The 22,978-nt window shown below is 34.9% G+C and overlaps 1 protein-coding gene across 1 annotated transcript; it reads right to left on the bottom strand.

Moving 5' to 3' along the window:
• Window positions 1-13,108: 13,108 nt before the first annotated feature.
• On the bottom strand, window positions 13,109-18,680 carry LOC149954613 (monocarboxylate transporter 2-like). The gene is made up of 6 exons (XM_090169987.1): window positions 18,461-18,680; window positions 17,756-17,905; window positions 13,920-14,256; window positions 13,405-13,817; window positions 13,182-13,275; window positions 13,109-13,112 (listed from the first exon to the last, which is right to left on the bottom strand). The coding sequence occupies exons 1-6, from the start codon at window positions 18,678-18,680 to the stop codon at window positions 13,109-13,111; spliced, it is 1,218 nt and encodes a 405-aa protein (XP_090026113.1).
• Between the last annotated feature and the right edge of the window lie 4,298 nt (window positions 18,681-22,978).

Raw genomic sequence — 22,978 nt, 5'->3', positions numbered from 1 at the left:
TATTGTAATTGACTCAGGAAATTTGAAAGGAGAAGATTCCGCCCTGGCAATTTTGTGTTATCCCTGACGCTATTCCAGGGGAAATAACTTTTAGCTTTAAGGAGCTCTCTACCATGGACTAATTAACACAGGGGCGCCCCGTTCCCGTGCTATTCCTATTGGAAGCTCTGAAAGTCGCTTGTTAAATGCAAACCCTCTTTTTCACCCCCCCCCGGCAAAATTTTACTAGGGTCAAAACGTCACAGAAAGGAAACGGCTAGCGCCATCTAGGTAATATTTTCACTATAGTAGCAGACGGTTTTCGGTTTTACAACGGTTTTTTTAAACAGATCAGTGGGTACATGTATGCTAGATTAAACGGAATAAAAGAGTTATTTTTGTTATCGTAAATATATCTATTTGAGATTTTGATATATTTTTATCATTGGATAATAATGAAAAAACTCTGCGTTTATAAATCATGTAAAAGTGATTCAAGGTACACCAGTAAGCAGAATACGAGTGGTATTTTTTTATACCATTCCCAAAACCAAAGAGGGATAATGTTAAAAAGTAATTTACTGTATTAATCTAAATGCCAATGCGATACCAATTTATGAAGTTCAAGGGAAACCATTAGTCCATCCTGATATTTCATCTACATTTCCTGAGAAAATAACATGTAATAAGGATCTGGAGGATATTTTCTTTAATTTCAATTTATTTAAAATTTGCGCTGGAAATGTAGAAAAACACTTTATAGAAGTTTTTGAAAATAGAACAGAGAACAATGGTTTTAAAAGCTCAATAACTGGTGGAATCCATAGCGAACTGTTAGTAAATAATGGAAATAAAACAAGGTGTTTCGCTTGCGCCAAGCAAAGACTCAGCATGCAAGTGACTGTTAGTCCTAAAAAAAAAAAAAATGAAACTAGTATCACTCACTTCTCAAACTTGAGTAAAGCTGAACTGGCGAAGAGGTTACGAAACAGTAAAAATGAGGAGTAGAAGCTTAAAATCAAAATTAAAAGATTACGAGCTAAAATGACAAAACAAATTAATAAAGATGGAGAGGAAGTTTCTGGAGAAGACCACGACCACCTTCTTGAAATTTTAGAAGCACTGATCCTACTTTTTGACTAAAATTTGTTTTGTTTGGCTTTAAAAGTTTCCGTATTATTGCACCTATAATATAATAAGCTTTCCTGGTCCTCTTTAACTTCAGTTAGGTGTTCTGCGCTGGATCCTACACTTTCTACTTCAAAAACTTCCATCAGTGCATTATATAAAGGGAACAACACACTTTTTAGGCCAACTTCTTTCTCCGAATCACTTAGATTCACCTGAAATTATTATGGAGAATTAAATAATGAAATAATGATAAACATTTAGTGCTATCTTACATCACAATTTGTATCACTTTCCACTACATTAATCAAATTGAACCAGAAAATATCTTTGTGTTTTGAATAAACATTATCAACTCGGGTTTCTGTGAAAACCTTTTTGTAAAGCGTTTTCATCTTATCAAAAATAGTATCTCCGTCTACAATTGCAGATACCCATTGCACCGTAGCTTCCCTGCGTTCATGTGTGTTCAAAATTAAATATGATTGGAGCGATGTTAAAGCTTTTGACCAAGCCCAGTTAAATTTTGCTTCAAATTGTGTATCTATGAATTATATAATTTAGATTAAATTTATCTAACGGATCATTTTATTCTAAATTTTACCTTTGAGTAATTCTTTTTTAATCAATTTTTTAGTGGTCTTATTCTTGCTGTAAGCAAATACAAAATTTTATCATATACGTAACTAATGAATTACATAAACACACGTACCAGGTATTTGAAGAGCTTCCACTTCTTTCCTCAGAAAATGACTTGGTTGGAGATTTTATATGGATATCCGAATCTGAAATTAAGTTGTTATGTTGGTTAGAAATTTTAATATAAAGCATAATGAAATTGGAGTTACCAATTGATATGTCATCAAACACTCTGAATGGTGCAATTTGTTTAGATTCCAATTTGTTATTTGAAGTTGTTCTAATAGTGTCTAGAATTTCATCGTCTCGAATTTCATCTGCTAAATTTTTCCATTCGTCAAAATCATCATCATCTTTGAAATAAAAATAATATTACAATGCAGAAAGGAATAAGGTCGTTTCTTAAGCCATAGCATAAGTGGATCATTCTCTCTAAGTAGACAAAACGCTATGCTACCTATGACTAGAGTCTTTGTCCGGGTCGGTCTGGCAGCCCTTTACAACCGCCCTATACTGTGTATCAACTCAACTTCACTCTGAATTGATACTGCCGAATCTAACGTTTATCACATCTCTTATGGTACGTTTCACGTCTGAAACGTGTCCCGAGGGCCGAGAGAGAGAAATTTTGGGGTTTGGCTCCTTGAATTTTTCCCCTAAAAAACCTATACCATATTTGTTCAAGGTCATTTTCAGAGCCAAGGGTAGAGTTTTGTTCAATAAACGCCCCTTTAGTTGCCGTCTTGACCACTCGGTGGCGCCTCCGCCGAAATATTTTCAAATTTTTTATCTCTGGAGTTTGCTCTCTATACTAGCTCTGACGTCACGAATTTGTTTACTTAGAGAGAATGATCCACTTATGGCAATAGTAAATACTTACCAGAAATTAATTCGTCATCTAACTCTTTTTTCCCCTTCTTTTTTAGTGGTGAAACGAATAACGTTTCATTCGTTAACGCAGATAAATTCATTTTAATAATCTTGAAATTAATCAGCTGATGCCAATACCAAAGTTAAACATTAAAACGAACTTTTTACAAATACAGCCATATCTACGTGTTTTCCAGCTGCTGAGCTACATTTGTATTCTCCCACTCTCCCCCCTCCCCCCTCTCTTTTCCTTCTTCCCCGGTTGACCCTAGTTTTCCGTTTGTTCCTAACTCCGCCGCCAGAGCGCACATTTAACAATCGCGTGAAGCAAATATTCGGGAACGGGGTGTCCCTGTGTTAATTAGTCCATGTCTCTACAGTCGATCGCGTAAATTAAAAGTTTAAAAAATAAGCGCCATCGAGCGATAACCCTCAAAATTTAAGGGTCAAACGGAAGTTCCGGCAAAGTTCAAGGCCAACCGGAAATATTACATTGGTTATGAAAATACACTCTTTTGGAACAGAGCGGCTCCGTAGTGGAGCTTAAAATGGCGAGAATGTTGATGTTTTCTGTAATAATTTGCAAGAAAATCTAAAAACAAACATGTAAAAGGTAATTTGACGGTTCGTATTTATAAAAATTGAATTTTTCAGTGCACTTTGTTTTATAGGTCTGGTTCGTTGGAAGCGACCATGATATGAATATGGATCGTACCCAAGCCACTGGTAGTCTTCCAATATAGAACCGGTCACTATTTGGCAATGAAAGTAAGTGAGAAGAATACATTTCGTGCATGAAAACTTGTGAATAGCCTGTTATTGCTGTTATTAAATCTAAACACTTTGAGATCAGCGTTCTGAAAGGCAACGACATGATGACAAACATGGATAGAAATAGTAATTCGTGTTATCGTTTCCTTATTTGGAAAATGAAACATGCACTTTAATCTTTAATGTTTTCATTCTAAGATTGATTGATTTCACAAACTTTGCTACAAGAATTGAATGTTCTCATGCAATGTAACTTAGAGAAGGACAATAGTCATCTTTTTCTTAATACTTGAGAACATGCCTGGAAAGAAATAGAAAAATCTTAAATTATCTTCTCTACTCATGAATTGTTAATTGCTCTCTCTTGTTTTATCATTGTAATCAATTCTACAAATAGTTCGAAACAACCTAAAAAGCTTCAAGCTTTAATAGTCCACAATTAATTTGGAAATGGAAGTTAGCAAAAAATATCAAAGACTTAGTAGAAATGTGTGGAAGTCTAGAAAAGGACCATATGAACTACACTCTCGTCTTGTGGCTTGGATTCCTTTCAGCATGTGACAAAACAGCCTACGTGGTTAATTATTTATTTCAGCGGTGATGGTAAGATAAATAAACATTAAAATCTACATTTCAAAAGACTAATAACATATTTGCAGACTTTTGTGAAAGTGCAAATTGCTAGGCATCATAAGAGCATAGATTGCAAACGAGGCAAATATTAATGCAACCATAAGAAACATAATAACAATAAGTATGAAAATTAACGAGATTTACAACCAAACTGATTTTCATAGTTATTGCGTAATCAAGATGATTTCTCAGCACGGAGCCCTCTAATGTTTAAAATATGCGAAACTTCCGCTAAGCCGAAATATCTGGTTTCCGATAGATAGGCGAAATATTAGGCTAAAAATGATAAAAATTAAAAAAAAATTCTCGGCGTCAAGTGCTCATGTTTTTTTTACGCGTGATTCGCACGCGGGCTTAGAAACAAAGCCAAAGCCCCTTACGTCTCCAGAACGTGCACTCCGATATTAGGCTTAAATGTTTATCAAAAAGTAGTCATTTAAAATGATAAGTCGCGAGTCCAAGTCACAGCTTGAAAAGAGTATCAGTGCCGAAAAAAGGTTTGGTTAGAAAATTAGCATTACAGCAATAGGAAGTGTACTCATACTTATTGTTATTATGGTACTTATTATATAACCCCAATAAGAATTCAAAGACTCTGGATCTGCCTATTGGTACAGTACCATATAGTGATAATCCAGTTCATCGCCAAGGTATTATCGACATTAAACGTACTGCCACTTTCAAGTATCTAGTGTGCAAGCATATTTAAGACATAACCTTAAAGGCCACTGGCTCTCTTGGGGTTCTTTGAGACGCCTATACGGATACCCGATCAAACTTAAATCCATCGCCTACACTACTTTAGTGTACCCTCTTGTTGAATATGCCACATCTGTTTAGGATCCATATCCCGAAGCAAGTACCAATGCCATTGAGAGACTTCAGAGTATGGCTGCAAAATTTGATAAGGGTATGCCATTCTATCACCGTGAAACCAGCGTCAGTGGTGCAATTCAAACCTTGAAATGGCCTTCTCTTAAACAACATAGACCAGGGCGTCACTGAACAGTATTTTCAACATAGTCATTAACAACGCACCCAGTTTGCTAGTTTTTGAGCTTTCTCCTGCTTATAGGTATGCCCATGTTGTACAGGGATAGCGAAAAATTCAGCTCCCCTTCTGTAGGACAAACATTCGTAAGTTCTCCTTCTGCGCAGGTGCCATCAAAGAATGGAATTAGTTAGCAATTCTCGCAGCAAAACCTTCATCCCTTCAAAAGACCATAAACTTTATAAGAAACATTTGGTTTTTATCGCTGTATTTAATGTATACATGTATTGTATTATTTTCAAGCCTGATATGATGGACATTCAAGGTAAATAAACTTAAAATCCTCCATGTGTTCTTGCGGAATGTTGAATCTTTGTATCTGAATTGATAAAGATGACGTTACTCTAACATGCAGTCACTTGCTGTATGAATCCTTAATAATATGAAAATGTCATCCGTAGATTGTACCTGCAAATGGATCTTGGACATTTTTGTGGTTCTGAATTTGTATTCAACGCCTACTCCTGATATTGTAACATACTTTTGCTTATTGTTTATGGTCATTTCTGAACACCACACAGGCTATTTATATCATATCTTGTTATGAACTATAAAGCTCGTAAACATTTTAGTTATTTCATCTGTTCATTTAATCTGATGTCATTTTCTGTTTTTTTTCGTCAAAAGTATGTATTCCAGTGGTACTGTAGTCTTCCTTACAAATGTTGTGAAGTTAAAACTTCAAATTTCAATATAATCACTTCTAACTATATAGATTTGGTTCTGGTTCTTTAGTGCTGTCAATCCTAATTCTTTCATAACTAATGGTAACTCTAGTTCATCGTATGATCATAAAATCTTAGTAAATATTGTTTTTCTTGCTGAATCAGTAAAGACTTTAAATGATCTTCTGTCAGCAGATCCATTTCAAAACTAATATAATGTGAAGGTACTAAATCGCCTTTAGCCACGTTATACGTTTGCGTTTTGTGCTTGAATTGGTCTATTTAATCATCCTTCGTTGGTTAATTTTATGATTCTTGCGTCCTGTTTCTGTACCTCTTACATTCGCATTCTTTCATTGCTATTCTCATGTTATTTTGCAAATCACCATTTTTAAGTTTTGGTGGTTCTAGCTAGCCATTTTCATAGACTGAATTAATTTAACTGCTTTCTCTAAAGTTAACCCATCTACTGCTAATAATTTATTTTGGACAGTGTCATAATTAACAAAAATGCATATTTATTGGCAATGCTAGGAGTTCTTCCTACATTCAGTTTCATATTTTACTATAGAACTGTATCTTCTATTAAATTCCAGACATAACGAAAATCTGTTAGGTTTTGGATTGAAATGATTCTCTAGAACTTCCACTACTTTTATGCTTCACATCCCCATCGCCAAAACATAGTAGTGCAAACATTTCATTTTTTTGAAATTGTCATCAAAACAGATAATAACTCTGTTATCTTGTTGCCACGCCTCTCTGCATATTGAGTTCAAGGTTCTATTTGTCAATAGGTTCCCATTGTACTAATAGAAACATACATTCCAATAGTATGTGTACGTTCTTCACAACTGCCTCCATATCAAAAATTAGGTTTGCCTAGAAAAACCAAAAGTACCCTTAAATAATTTCACATGCATATTTTGATTGTGCTTTGTCCACTACCGTAGTTAGAGGGGCGGCGGCACATTTTTGGGGGCGGCATTTGCATGGGAGTTGTCAAGTAAAATAGTTTGAGGAGTGAGACTGAATTTTGGTGTGTATTGAAAGGGGAGGTAAACTCGGGTACCTGCCACGGGCGGAAGAATCTCTAGCTGCGCCACTAGCTCTGTCACTATTTTTCTTATACCTAGTAGTTTGGAGAGGTGTAAATGAACTTCATAGTCCTTTTTTATGGATTTTTACAGTAATACCACATTGAATGATTCTTCGACATCCAAGAAATCTAGAATAAATTTAATCATATCTGTTAAATCAAAAACTATGGTTGGTTTGAAAATATATCAGAATTCATAACGATTTTGCGACATCTTTGGGCATAGTGATCGAAGATTGTATTAGCACCACCGTCAATGACGGAATAGAACTCTTTAGGCTACAACCCAAGCATGTTGCTTTTGTTGGGTATGTTATATTACTATTATAATTGAATGTACCCCTTATAGTTTTATCCTTTGAATTTGGTTTTAATTATATTCTTATGCTCCTGTTTAATTAGTCTTCCACCAAATAAAACTTTGTTCCCTGCTTTGGAGAAATAGATTTCAGTTGTTTAGATTCCATTTCTTCCGCTCAAACCCAAACAACTAATTAATCTGTCAAACTGACACTTAAATTTAACTAGTTAAGAATGGGTTGAAAAACGATTTACTTAAAAATTAAATTTTCTAATTTCTTACAGCAAGAACATTAATAATTTGCTTAAAAATGAATTGAACCAGTAGCGTAGCCAGGATTTGGTTTCGGGGAGGGCACACAATAAAAAAAAATTGTACATACAACCATACTTTTTGGGGGGCACATGCCCCCTGTGCCCCCCTGGCCACGCCACTAAATTGAACAATTGAAGTAATGAAAATGGAAATTAAAATTAATGAATAATCAATTAATTAAAATTAAACTATTTGAAATTAAACAAATTAAAATTTAAAAATTATAACAAATGTTAATTAAATATTACTATAGATAATCATTCAGCGCCATCACACATGTATTATTATCATTCATTACATAATTTTAAAATAATAAATGTTTATTAGCCATAATTACATTTTCTAATTTCTTACGGCAAACACATTAATAAGTTGTTTAGAAATGAATTGAGTAATTAAAGTAATGAATGAAGATTAAAATGAATAATCAATTAATTAAAATTAAATTTATTAAAATTTGAAAACAATTACAAATTTTAATTAATTTAAATAATTATAAATTAAATATTACTATAATCATTCTGCACCATCACACAAGTTTAAAATAATAAATGTTCATTAGCCATAATTATTTATTAATATTAATATCCTCGCTATAACTAAAATTCTTAATTTAAATTTTTTTCTGAAATTAGTATTAATTTCTAATAGTGTACATGTATTAAAATGTTGGGAGCTTTCGGACCGTAGTCCTTCGTCAGCCACTAGTTACAAGCTAATTCAATGTAGTCTAGCATGATGACAATACAATTTATGCACATTGATATCATTTCTATTTCTTGATTTGATCAAGAAACATCATTGATTCTTGTGGTTATTAGATAATTGTTATAGCTCTAGCAATAATTTGAGTTTGGAAATGGGGCCCAAACAGAGGAGTGTTAATTTCTCTGATGAGGAGAATGAAGCTTTGGTGTCGGCAGTTGCTGCAAGACCTAGAATTCTCCAAAATGTAGGAGATTCCAGTCTTGAACGTCTAAAGAAGTGGGTGGAAGTCGCAGAAGCTGTAAACGCTGTTGGCCATACAATTCGTACGGATCAAGAGTGTAAGCAGCGGCTGCGCAATATTAAGAAGACAACAAAGTCCAAGGGTGCTGCGATAAAAACGTCACTGAGGAAAACTGGTGGTGGTTCGAGCGCAGCTACACCAACTCTTACCCCAACCGAGTGTAAGATGCTAGGGCTAATGTCCGAATAGTCTTACTCTGGGATTCTATCCAAATATGAAATAAAGTTTGTTTTTGGGTTTAAATTTTTTTTCTTACAACCACGTACGTGACTGCCCAGACTGCAGGGAATAAACGCTTTGCCCCAAACTTCTCAAACGTTACAACGCCACTGGTGAGTGACAGTGTCGATAATATTTAGTTTAAAAACAATTAAAATTTTAAATTTCCAGGAGCAAGAGGATGTGGAGCTTGTCATGCCAAACAGAAATTATGCAATAAACAACAAGCGAATGTAATACGGCACACTTTATCAGGCTCATAACGTAAATTTCCACCAGAAGTATCGAGACATCTGAACCTAAACTTCAAAATGCCATTGACTCTTTCAATGGCATTAATGCCTGCGTGATAAATGTTTTAGTTGAGGTTAGTGAAATATGTACAACTACTTTTGTTACCGCTACAGTGTCTTTCATTGAATTCTTTTTTTTATCCGTTTCAGGATTTAAAAAAGGTGTAACCAGCCATGGTTGCAAGCCATAACCATTATCACCTAGTAAGTAGCCACGAGGCATTTGCTCTTCAGTGAACTTCTGGAAGATGCCACAATGTCGCCATATGAAAGAGTCATGTGTGCTTCCAGACCATCGAGCAAAAACGTCAACAATTTTTGCGCTATTATCACAAATCTTACATGTCATTTTTTTCAAAGTATGGAAAGTTGATACCAATTGCACGTTTATGGAATAATTCCCTTTTCTATCCATATAATCGTGTTTGTTGGCATTAGGTGGTGCTTTAATGTTGACGTGTGTACAATCGACAGCTCCAAGTACACTTGGCAACTTGCATTTATTTAAAAATGACATCTGAATTTTTTTATAAATGTTTTGTACATAAGCTTAAAATGGGTTTCCTTGTTTTACCTTTACTGCTGAAACCTTTTCATATTTTTGGTGAAATGAACCAAGTTCCTGCTTCACACTTATTGTGGCATTTGTCACTCTTTCAATTGCACGACTTACTGTTGATTGGCTCGATCCGTGTTCAAAGTTGCTAGCTATGACCCTTTGGAAAGAGCCTAACCCATAAAATAAAAGTGCGATAAGTACATCATCTTCAACCGAAAGGACATACAAATTTCGCTCGATATACTCTTAAGTCATTGCTCCGAGTAATGTGAATTAGGAAATGTTTTCAAGCTCGAGCCTGAAGTAATTGGAATTTTAACAGGTGCTCAAGCTTAGGCTCACTAGTTATAATATTCAATCCACAATACCTCAGCTCAGGCTCGGCTTTAACGGAGAAAACTTATCGGTCTAGTCTCAGGCTCACAATTTAAAAATACCTGAGCTCGGTATCAAATTGAGTTTGAGCGCCCAGCTAGATAAGTGACGCATGTGGTTTTGTATCGGGTGGTTCTAAACAATAAATGGACCAGCGTTCTTATATTTTCGTCCCACATAAGTAACGAGCTGGTCAAATTTTAATATACTTCTTTTCACCCAATAATAATTGAATAAAACAGACATGAACGCTGCCTGTAACGGTAATGGACCATTTTTTAATCCGTCTTTTTCCCGAGACACCTTTTAAAACACTCTGTTTCGTAAGGCTATCAGCGGTATCAATTTTTAATCAGATTTGTTTCCGAGGCTATCCACGATAATATTTTGAGGCTTATTGTGGTACCTTTTAAAACAGGTATTTTAAGAGTTAATTTGCAATGAGAACCCGAAGGTTTATATCGTGACCCAGAAATTTCAATCACCTAAGAGATAAGCAAGCTTAGTAGTTAAAATTGATAAAATTTCGATGGAACGTTTTAGGCAATCTTCAGCCAAAAAGCATGAACATGATTTCGGGAAAAACCGAGCCTTTACGGAGACTGAAAGATTCAGAATATTGTTGAAGTTCTAACAAATGTCAGTCCGGCTAAGGAAGTTGTCCTCACTTCTGAGATATCGGAAATATGAACTCAAGTGGAAATTTTAGTTGAAACAAAATGCACTCTATAACATACATGTAGAGGTAGACAGTTCAAACATTAAACGCTTTAAATGTTAGTTTGGGAAAGGATTATCTACCCGTTCAGCCTAAACTCGCTTCGTTTTCTTAAACGGTAACGGGTGGTAAAAACCGAGGCTTCAATTCTTGTTGGTATACGGAATGCAAAAGATGAATTTTGTTTCCGTCATATTTAGCCGGCAAAAAAACGGGTTTTATTTGAGAATTTTTGTGCTGGAAAAATATGGTCGAAAATTCTAACGTGGCTACACTATCGTTTAATCGTAATTTATCGAATTATTTAAAAGACAATCCAATGTTAGTGGTTAAAGAAATTGGGAAGAGCTCTAATGGAAGGGTGTTATTCTTTGCTTAAAATCACTTTAAAATTTAAATAAGTTACCAGGGATTAGGGCCGTTGGGCTGTCATAGATTAGTTAAATTGGGAAAGATATGAAAATAAAAATAAAAAGGAAAGATTATTTAATTTAACCCTTATTTGTCCATAAGAAATCGGGGAAACTCTCTTGAAATGACCAGTGAAGTTCTACAAAAGACGATTTACTTTCCGTTGAAAATATTGGGGAGAGGGCGCCTCTTTATCGAGCAGTGTCTTCTTGGAATGAAATCATAGTGACGCTATTGCCCTGGATCATTTTAATTGTATTCGTCACACTCGAATATTAAAAATCAGAACGAATTTATATCACCTTTGCCAGAACCAATGAAATATCGCGTCCTCTCCAGAGAAGAGCATCGTAAGCGTCCTTTACCGTTCACGTCACTAAGCCTAACCATATTTGGTAAATTGCTAAAATACTATTACATTTTACCACTCGACTATAATTTGTTTTTAAATTTGAAGGGATTTGAATTTGCAAACATTTGATTATTTTTGGTCTTAGGTCTGTCCTTTTTTATGAGGCTTCAGTGACCTCAACGGTAAAAGACAAGCTATTACATTTGCTGTGGAAAAGGTGATATCATTTCGATCTGGTTGGTAGCAATCGTGGGCGGCAGATACAGTTGAAATGCCAATGGCAGTTTTTATAAATTTTTTCATAAATTAAAAATTGAATGAAATCGAAAAAAATTGTGAATAATTTTCGTACTTGTTTTTGATAAGAAATCGAATGAATATATGTTTTTAATTTTCCCTTTATGTTGCGGTGTTTTTGCCGATAGTTTGGAAATCTGGATCTCAAAAACCTTTTGAAAATTTTTGAGTGTCTGAGTCCAAGAACTTTGCTTGTTTGGTTTACTTTTGAAACAGTAAGGCGAGCAAAGTGATTTGCTTGTTAGGTTTGCTTTTCAAACTGTGTAAGGCGGGAAACACTATTGATATCGCTAGATATTGGTATCCCACGAAATTTTTCGTAGCGGTTTCAAATGGTTCTAATACTTTTTAAAATATTTAATGATTTTTCATTCGTTGCTTGTAATGGCAGTTTTTGCTCAAGAAATATCTCAAGCATATAGTACGTGATAATCCATCTTGTTCCGATGTCCTAAAATAAGTGCTTCTCTTGGATATCCAATTCCTTTTGTTTCTTCGATAAAAAAATTGAAGATACAAGACCCTCCTTAAAGTGCCCTACTATTTTTCTCTAGTATCTCACAACAAGGGCAATACAGTCTAAAATGCGGAAACCCAATGGGCCACAAGAGGTACTTCAATAGTGTACTAAAAGAAAAATACCGTTAATTAGGTTACACATTGTGAAATGACATGTGAAACTCAGAAAACGGTCCATTAAATTGAACTTCCAAAACTCTGAGGTGAACGTTAGAAATTAGACTAATGGTTTATCTACAAGAGACGTTTTGTGTTTTTATGGTATCTTGAACGTCTTCAAACAACTCGGGAATGACTTGTCTTGAATATGTGGTCCTGCTTGGTTCAAAGGAACGTGGCTCACAAGTCTAGCATTTGATTACACATTTATATTTTATCGTTAGGTTCTGTCGTAACCTAAAAAATCTGAAATAAATAACTACATATTTTTAGCTTTGTATTTATTTAGTTTTATTGAATTCATTGTACAATGCTGCTCTAGATAATTAAATGTGCATATAATACCCCCACCAAGAACTCGTAGACGACTTTATTTAAAAGAAGCTCCAATCTATTTTTTAATTCGTCGAACTATTTGAAATAAATTATATACAACTAATCCAGCCGCTTAACATCAAAAAAAAATAAACCTAAGATGTGAACAGTTTGTCTAAAACAGTGATAAATTCGCAATCGTACCCCGCCCTTTTAGTGGTCGTGACGACGTGTCTATATAGATGTGATTTGTTTTTTTTTACAAAAGGGTTCAATTTTTTTTACATTGATGTCTCAACGCAAAACCTTGAAGAAGCCAATTTTAAAAATTTCTATTTAGTAGTAAATTTAATATAAAAATTTCAAACTACCAACAAATTCCACATACGTTACCAGAAAAAAATTAAGTAAATCAAAATCATTTAACAAAATTATCTAAAAATTTAAAAAATGGCGTTTTTATCTTGGGAAAGACGGTCTAATTTTCGTTTACGAATTACTAACCTTGATAAAAAATGCGTTATGGAAGTGAGCAAAAGCATCATCCCAAAGACGTAGAAAACGTATTTGTAGTCCTTCAGTTCATCTCTAAATTTTCCTGAAAATTCAAAATAAATTTCTTTATTTGCCCAAAGAATAACAATATTTTAAACAAATTATTTTAAATTTTGAAAATTGATTTCAAAATAAAAATCCAAACCATTCCACAACACCCAAAACAATTTACCTATTAAGACCGGAAAAAGCAAGACGACGGCTCCAATTAGAAATGAAGCCATGCCATACGTTAAGGCCGTGGTGTGTACTCCCAATAATAACGTAAACATCGGAATCCGGGACACTTGGCTGGCTCCATTAAAGAGACCAATAAAATAGACGACCACGATGAAGTAATTACCGTAGCACAAGGGCATAACAAAGTACAAGATAGACGAAGCACACATCACGACGCCAACCACCATCTCATTGCTGTTGTGAACCCTATCCACCAACCAGGACGTGGGTAACTTTCCACTTATTTCGCCAATTCCGTGAACCACCAACGTCATGGATGCCATTGATTTCGTTAACCCTTTATCCAAAGCGTAATCCACGAGCACAGTATTGCACAGATAATACCCGCTTAAACTGATGACTTCGCTGAATACAATAATATAAAAGCTTATGTTTTTCAATAATTGTTTCATTATTACGGAAAATGATTAAGAGGGTTTGATTTCGTTCGATGACTTAGTTTTTAACCGCATGTTTGTGATAAGTACAACTTTCGTAACTTCTTCGTTATCCGTTTTATTGATACAATCTTTTCTTAATGTGTGCGTGAATAATGTGTCGTTGTCACTTGTCGAGTCATCTTCTTTGGGTTCGTTTTCTCTGGATCTTATCAACATGATTAGGACCAAAGATTGAATGACCATAGCACTGTCTATTAGCGAAGAGCTTTTAAAGCCGTATGTTTCGAAGGTGTGACCGTAGATAAAGGGCACGATGACGCCGGACAAAGAATACGCCAAGAAAGTGACCATGAGCGCCTTCGCTCGGTGTTTCTCAAAATGAGTGCTGACTATTTGAAGAGCCACTGGGGGGGGAAACACCCATTGCTATTCCTATTGGAATAATAGAGTTATATTTGTTCAGTGGGGATTTAATATAAAACCAGTTAAAATATAATAATTATAAGTGTTATCGGCGATTCGACTCTTATCTTAAACGTCTGAATGAAAAATAATTTTCTTTAGATTATATAATTAAAATGGAGTTAACGGTTCTGGTAACCATATAATCGCCACCCTGGTCCAATAGATTGAAAACTCTTTCCAAAACTGTAGAATTTCAAAATATTGAATGTTTCCTAGTTACTTAATTTAATATATGAATCCGAAATGTTAAGCAAATTTTAAAAAATCAGGTATGTTTAAAAACGACAAATTGGTCGTTTGAATTAAATAAAAATTTATCATATTCCAGAAAAATTTAATGTCACAGGTCACAGTTGGAATTTTGGCTTAGTGGCGACTTGGTCATCTACCGTTAGTGCTCGGCATTTGATTAATTTTTATCCATGAATAAAATAAGCTCGGCGATTTTTAAATAATATTGATAAAATGTTTAAATAATCGATAGTTAATAAGCCTATTATTTAAGTAAAATAAAACAAACAATTATTTAAATAAATGCCACGTTGCGTAAAAAACATAATTAAATAAGTTAAAATGATATTCTTTTTACCAACTTTTATAAATAAATCGGAAAATTTGTGGATAATGAATAAACAATTCCGAGCACTATCTACCATTTCATATAATTTCATAAAAATCAATAAATACCCTAGATAACGCGTAAGCTTATCGAATGAGCTCTTAACCTAAACCGATTCTTTTCAATAAGACATAATTTTATTTTTGTTAAATGTTACTGAATAAAACAAATGTTATGAATATTGGAATTGAGCCACGTTTATCTTTTAGATTCTAAAATCAGGATTCGTGGCTTAACCTACATTGTTTATCTTTATTTGTTAGTTAAACGTGTTCATTTTTGATCTTCAATACAAAATATCAGGGTGCAGAGTTAGAGCTGAGCAGAATGCTAATTTCGAGACTGTGATCAGTGGGTTTATGGACACCGTCTCTATTATACATTTTTGAAAAACTTCTAACACATCATATTAAAGCCAAAAGAAGTTGCTACCTACTAGGCACTCTCCATCACTATGTGATTCCATCGCATTTTCGCAGATTAAATAAGGAATTTGTTCCCTGGTAGAGGGATAAGAATAGAGCCAACCGTTTCTCTTTTAGTGGATCAAGGCGGATGCGAGCTAGGGTTCTCCTCTATGTACTATATTACTTATGGGTACAAATTTTTATTTTCAGAAACTTATACAGGGTGTTTTGAATTGCTCTGACTGAGCATTTTATTTCAGAAACTGCAAGAGATAGAGTTGCGAAATTTTCTCGGTATTATTTCTAGTGTGGGACCGTTTTAAATCCTAAATTTCAGAAAAATAGTAAAACATTTCGGGGTCTTGTAAAATATATTTTTTCACCGGTAGGTGCTAGAAAAAAACAGTTCAATGAGAAAAATGTAAGTTGCTGTCGAAAATGCTTAAAGAAAATGGTTTCATTTTAAAAGAACACTTTTTCACGAAGATATGAGCTCATGAGAAAAAAGCTTTCCATAGGGGCCAAAAGCCTTCGTATTTTTGTCCGTAAATGAACGAAATCACGTTATAAAAGATTAAATTCCCTAAAAAAAGTACATGTTATTTACCAAAACGCCAATTTAGGCCTACAGTAGGCCTAAAAACGTATCAGTAGGCCAACTACGCAGTGTGTTAGAATTTATAGCCAGGTGTTCCTAGCAACATGGGCCATACCACCGGAGGCCTATCATCATATTGCCCTACGCCAGCGTCCCCAAGCCCAGACAGGTGACAAAGCCAGCATGTTAGTGGTACCCTACTACTGACGCAAGCCACTGAACCCAGCAGAAGGGCAGCAATTGGTGGACCAATTCCCACTTCGCACACAGTGCTCAGTGGGATTAAAAGTTGATGCTATAGCAACTCCAGCCGATACCCTTCCTACGTAGGTAAGGAGTCATACCCTTTGCAGAGAGCTCCTAAAGGGGAACGACAGGTACACAACGGTCCACATAACCCGGCACAGCTGGATACAGCATTCTTTGGACTGTTTTGAATATTTAAAAAGAGCTAAAAATTTTCAAAATATCCAATGACAAAAACATTTAAAAAATATAACATTATCGTTGCAATTCCCCAAATCCCTTTCAAGTAAATCTCCCATACATTTGAAAATTGGACTTGCGACAACACATAATGGAAGGTTGTGAGACATTTCGAAATGACCCTGGAACGTTTTAACGAGTGCGGGAATCATTTCTACGGTAGGTTCATGCTTGTATTAGAGGCCGAGGTGGTCGTTTTCAACAGTTCTTGTTAAGTGTGAGCTAAGAAATTTCTTTGCATTTTTAATTTTAATAATTAAAAGCATTTGTTACGCATACCTGATAAATGTCTAATTTTAACTTTATATGGAACAGTATCAAATCTTTAAATAGCTTGTCAGACTTAAAGCTCATAAAACAAAATTTTGTCACGTGTTGTTAACTTCAACGCTTCACCATTAAGAACTGATGATTTTATACAAACAATTTGGCTCAGAGAAGAATATTGTTCGTCGAATTAAATGCTGTATAGCAGTTTTTGTCGTAGCTTTTTGGGAGCCTATATTTCTGAAACGCGAAGCACTTAAAGACCCATGTTCATGGGACATTTTCAATTTCTACTTCATAATTAAGCAAATATTCGCCGTTTGAAAGATTAATTTCAAATTATAGTTTTCATGCTTGCAAGAAAAAATAATTTGTACGTTGCCTTTTTTGTAACATTGATTTTTCCACGACTAATTGAATTTTTACACTTTAATTTATTTCGGGTTAAGTAGAAAAAAGTCTAATATTATCGTGATAAATTGCAGAAAGTCACTTTCTTATTTAGTGGCTGACTTCCCTAAAGTTTATATACATGTTCATGCCGATCAAAAAAATTTGTTGTTTCGTCAAAAAGCTGGCGGCGCCGATTTCTTCGCCTTGGTTGATTTACGTTATCATTGCGCTATCTGTTTATCATTTATAGGCTTCTAAGTTGTCTGCAAATGTTTTGACCAAAACGCCTAGGTGGTTCCTTTAAACAACACATGGGTTTTATTTGGTGGCACTTATTTAGCCTAAGTGACATTTGTCCGTGAAAAAATTAAAATGCGTAATTCATTAAAACACTGAATACAAGTAGTTTTAGGCGTCAAAAAATTCAGTTTTGAGCATGTTGACCCGCTACATGTATATGTGTGTTTCTTTAAAAAAACAAGTGGATATCCAGTTTTTTTTCAATGGAACATTTTCCTGAAAGTCCATTTCGAAACTATTGTATTCGCGACTCTCTGATAAATAACGGTTTTAAAATAGACAAAGTAGAAATATTACTATAAGAGGATTTTCATATTTTGTCGGTATCTGAATTGCCCATCAGAAAAACTAAAGTAACAAACACTCACCTCTGGCTATCATACAGAACAAAATCCAATCCAGATCGTGCTGCATAGGTTTGAAGTATTGAAGGAAGGATCCTAAAAACTCAAAGCCCACGGCGATACATAAGGCTTTCCTTATAGAGAACCTTTGAAGAATTGGACCACAAAGAATTCCTTAAAAATGTCATATAAAATAATTAGAAACAGAAATAACAATTTAAATTTATCTGAGAATAAAAGCAATAATTAGAAACTGAAGTAACAATTTCAAGTTACCTGGGGCTGGATAAATTTTCCATTTAAACTAAGCTTCTTTTAGATCAATTTACATTGCGCACTTAGAAAACGCATGCTGCCCGTTAAAATATCACTTCGATCATAACATTTATAGACCATTTCTTGCAAATTCAGAGGATTTAAGTGAACACTTGTTCATTTATGTACTCTATGTGAAGTAAATATTAATAATAATCTCACGGCGAGGGCACTAATCGATATTGATACAATTTATGGTATTGCAGTGACTAATGTCCTTAATGGTGTTTTCCTGGCACTCCTTTATTTATCGTTGGGGGAGCCAAGGATTGTAAAAATGCATACCGCATTAGGAAAACAGGACATTCGAGAATATATAACACCATAAGAAAAAATAGCTGTGGCCTCATAATGTTGAGCCGTATAAAGGCTATGTATATCCTTAAAATAGTGATAGTTATATTGTCTTTTTACCAGAAAAGTAAACGGCGGAGAGCATGGCGTTCAGTGGAACTGCGGCGTCTTCTCTGGAAACTCCGTAGGTGTCGTGGATGGCCACGAACGTGTTCCCGAGTCCGCAGACGAAACCGGTGGTCAACATAAGCATCAGCATGCAGATAATTGTTATGTACCAAGAAAATGCGGAGTCCTTCTTGGTTCCACCCCGGAACAAAAAATCAATCTCAAAAGTCATCACTTTCCAGTCAGATGCTAAAACAAGGAATGAAACATTTTATATTATGGCCGGTAGGCCTTGTATCCAGATACCACTCTTCAAACGTTTACCGCTACATTCGTCAACAGAAATGTCTCCAAAAAGCTTTAGCCCTCGGTTGCTGATACAACCTAAATCAACTCGTCTTTAAGAGAGTTGGGCGAAAACGATGGCCTTGCTGAAGACCATAATACATCAAACTCGGCATATTATGATCATTTCATTACTAAATTTGATTTGAAATATAACAATATGTCAAAATAATTATATATTATAAATAATGAATTGATAATAACGTTTTTGATATTCCATGTTATATATTATAAATGTTGGTATCCTTTTACTTCGTACTCATTTCCAGTCCAACGATAATTTCGGTCTTTTATAAACTATGTATTTGTAATTAATTATTTAATCTCAAAAATTGATTGTGTTATTAACATTTCAACAATAGATTATTCATTTATTTTTTGATACTCTTCATAATCAAGTATAATATTGGAATTAAATGTATCGTGGCTTTGATTTTGTTTTACTCCAAAATATACGATTAATGAATTTAATAACTGTGAGTACTATTTGAAGTCTTGTGTCTGCGTGTAAACGCCGAGCGAGGCAGCTATACATCTGAAAATGTCTACAACCATGGCCTACCTAATTTTATGGGCAGTTGACGGCCCTATCATGATTTTCCCACCGTTCCCGGTCAGTATGCCTATGCTTCGTGTTTGCTTTACAATCAACATAGATATAAAGTATTGAATTCTGCTAACATTAAATAATGAAAGGCCTGCCTGGCGCTTATACATTAAAAACAATACAAAATTAATAATCTCATTACATAAATAAAAATGTTTTATCTAACCATCAGTTGATTTTTTTTAAATATTATTACACAGAAATGTATTCATCCAGCTGAAACATAGTACTATCAAAGCACCCTAAGTTTCAAACAAATGGGTTTGAAACATTAAGCTAATGACTTGCCAAACTGGCTACATGAATGAATCTGGTGTTAAAAAACCGAAACTTATGCACAAATCCCTTTAAGCATGCTACCGGAAACTGCTTCGTAGATAGCAAGAGGTATTATAGGGGGTGGTAGTAAAGGGGATGAAGAAGAATTTGCCCTTTACCTGTTAAAAGGGATTTTATTACATTTAGTCTTCGTATAATCATTATATTAAACTTCAATCGCAATGGAGTAACGATGGATCCGTGTCGCGAGCAAGCAAGTAGTAATACTTTCTTTCCCACACTGGAGACTAGAGTGGAGCTCAGTTAAGCCTCGTTTTTGCAACGAACGGACGATGTTTCCCTCGTTATCTTTTCTTTGTACCCGAATTTGTTTTTCCGAACGCAGACGGTTTTTTGGGTAACTTTGTTAAGCTTATATCTAAGGCTCATTGCGAGGCTTAATCTTCGCCAGAGGTTATTTCGAAGTCCAATAACTAGACTACATGCAGGCCCGACCAGGAAAGGTAAAGCCAATAAAAACTACCAAGTCCCGTGTAACTTGATGAAGCCCCTTTGCGACCATATTAAAGCGGTTTTTAACGCGTCTTATTGACGCATCATGTCTATTAGCTTAACTCTTTGCCCATGTACCAAACGTCAATGAAGGCGGGGACATCGTTTCTTAGAGCAGGTGGGCCCAAAATAAGAAGTTACGTCAATGTTTGTTCCGCACACAAGGGTCTATTAACGGTTAAACATTTGCTATTGGTAACAAATTCTATTTCGTAACTAAGCCCCTAAGCGCTGCTGGCGTGGTCAAATAGGGTTACACTTTCAGCGGTCTATTGACGACATTCGTACATCGAAAAGCTCATTTTCAGCTTTTTTCTCACGTTCTAATTTAGTGTTGGGTATTTTACATAGTGAGAAATTAAGTGATCACGAACGTTTTAGGAATAAATATTTTTGAAACAATTGTACGGAGTACAAAATATCAAGGAACTAGTCTCCCCCAATATCATTTGGGGGAAAAAACCTCGTCGATTTATGTACTGAAAAGGTAGGATATAGAATGATTAAAAATAGAGTTAACTGTTTTCTACTCTTTTGACACGAATTCGCAAGCCAAGTAGCCTGAATATGCCAAAGTTTTGAGATGGAACTTAATGACTCACTTTGAATGAGTGTCGCAACTAGAATTAGATACGTGTAAGGTAGGATGTGCAGTTTATTGGAATATTTTACGCAGTTACTGGGGATTTTAATATCATTCGCAAATACTCAATAAGGGTAGAGGTATTGGTTCAAAAGAAAATAAATCTTCCAAGAAGGAGGGGGTTAATTTTTATGAACTGGAACCTAAATTTCTTATCAAGTCGCAATTTAGTACTTTTTCTTTTAGTAGTAGCAATAAAATTATCAAAAGGTAAAACAATAGATAATATCATTTTAAAAATGAGACGCTACAAAATGTGTGAGCAGCCCCAAATTTAGTTAGACATTGGACCTTTTTGTTGTTGAATATTGTAACGTGGGTGAAGGCAATTGGATAAGTCGAGGGTTTATACCTTAATATATTTAAATATTAATTTTTTAGATAAGGTACTGTCTTCCTCTTGGCATAATAGTTTATAATTCAACTCTGTACATTTAAATGCAGCTCGTTAAATCTCTTTCAATTGTCCATAGGCTGTAGAGGGGAAAATGTCGTTTACCATCGATGTTTGAATGTCAGCTAATAACTTTAATAACATTCACTGGTTTTTGGACCGACTTACAGTTATGGGGTTCAAACATTTCCCTCTTGGACATACGGGACAACATATATGGGACACGTGCTTATCTCTGGAACCGAAATACGATTTGGAGGTCTATATCGTTTCGGAAATAAATGTTTAAAACGTTTAACTAAGAAACTTGATATGCTGCTTCCATAATTTCATATCGTATTTGAAACAGGTGTCCATAAAAGTGCTTGCCATTACCATGGACAACGCTTCGAATAATTACAGCTTAACGTTTATTTTGGCCCCAGGGATTTGAAATTGGTTCTTGACGTTAATAGGACGTTGGAATTTAACCTACGTTTTACTTTCATGAGCTTACTGACAAGGGAATATCGATGGCAGGCTTTCAGAGGTTCAACCAACTCGGAAATGTAAATAATGGAGGAGTTAGAGGGGGAGTTATGTCGTACTAAGGTGAAGCCTCGATGGTTAAATTCTATTTTTTCCTGCAACCCATGATGCAAACAGATATAGATATCAGTAGTGGAATATAATACATTTTCCGGACTTCTAAATTTACCAAATCTAAGTATTATAAGCTCAACGAAAGCTGTGAGGATCATACTTCATATTGTGTTAATGCTATTTTTGACTGAACCGTTTTCGACATTGTGACTCTGGCCAAGCTCCAACTTCAACTAGCAACCGAACAGAATAATAAATAGCCGTGTTCAAACGTACACTTGGAAACCAAAGGTGTCTTTTTGGTCTCGAAGGGGCTTTTTGTGTTCATAAAAACCTTTCTTAACAAGTTTTGTTTCGAAAGTTATTTGATAATTTAAAAATATTAGTCTGTTATCAAAACTGTCAAGACACCAAAATTTAACCTAATCAAGTAGTTATCGAATAAGCAGCTCAAGAAACTCGTTGAGTTTTTATAACAAGTACCGAACATGATTGGAAAAAATATGTCGCGGGGACCACAGATCAGGAAACAGGACATTTCAGCTCCTAGAAAACGCGTAGAAATGCTTCGGCTCTCTAAAGTAACGACTGCCTCTCTGAGTAAGAGGGAGTAAGAGGGTTCAAACGGAAAGCGTAGCAAGTGCCGCAGCGCCACCTACAGTTGAAATAACAAATTACGCGAACTTTTACCCGGTTTTCTGAGAATTTCGTAGTCTGTCGTGATTTAAAAAGCGTGGTTGAGGTAAAGGCTTAGTATTTCCCTTAGTATGGTATTTCTTTTGGTAGAGTTCAGAAAAAATGGGTGTAAAACACTGTGTTTCCTAATTGCAACATGGATAGTCGTTATTCCACCAAGCCCCATATGGAAGGGGTGTAGTTTGAACCATTTCCCAATACAAAACGAAACAAGTGTATTGTATTCAATGGGTAAAGTGGTTTTCTTAATATAAGAAAGGATTTAATGTAGATAACGTTGGAAAAAATACGTCACTTGGTTCTAAACACCTAAAGATTTTCGGTAAAGTTTTTGCTTGTTGGTTTTAGAAAATACGTTGGAAACTATCGTGTGCATTTTTAGAAAAAAATTGTACGTTTCTTGCTTAGCGTAAATTAAACCGAACCGATCTT

This window comes from Leiobunum rupestre, chromosome 3 (genome assembly GCF_980474605.1).
Source record: "Leiobunum rupestre chromosome 3, qqLeiRupe1.1.hap1, whole genome shotgun sequence".
NCBI classification, from domain to species: domain Eukaryota; kingdom Metazoa; phylum Arthropoda; class Arachnida; order Opiliones; family Sclerosomatidae; genus Leiobunum; species Leiobunum rupestre.
The sequence above is the reverse complement of the archived record's forward strand: the minus strand, read 5'-3'. Positions and strand labels throughout refer to the sequence as shown.

What these genes read in the sequence shown, in the direction of transcription:
- LOC149954613 (XM_090169987.1), bottom strand. Translation starts at nt 18,680, where the DNA reads ATGACTTTTGAGATTGATTTTTTGTTCCGGGGTGGAACCAAGAAGGAC. An exon ending in GTTCTGTATGATAGCCAGAG is followed by an intron (nt 14,257 to 17,755) that starts GTGAGTGTTTGT and finishes TTCCCCCCCCAG; the next exon opens with TGGCTCTTCAAATAGTCAGC. An exon ending in GTACTTATCACAAACATGCG is followed by an intron (nt 13,818 to 13,919) that starts GTTAAAAACTAA and finishes TATTGTATTCAG; the next exon opens with CGAAGTCATCAGTTTAAGCG.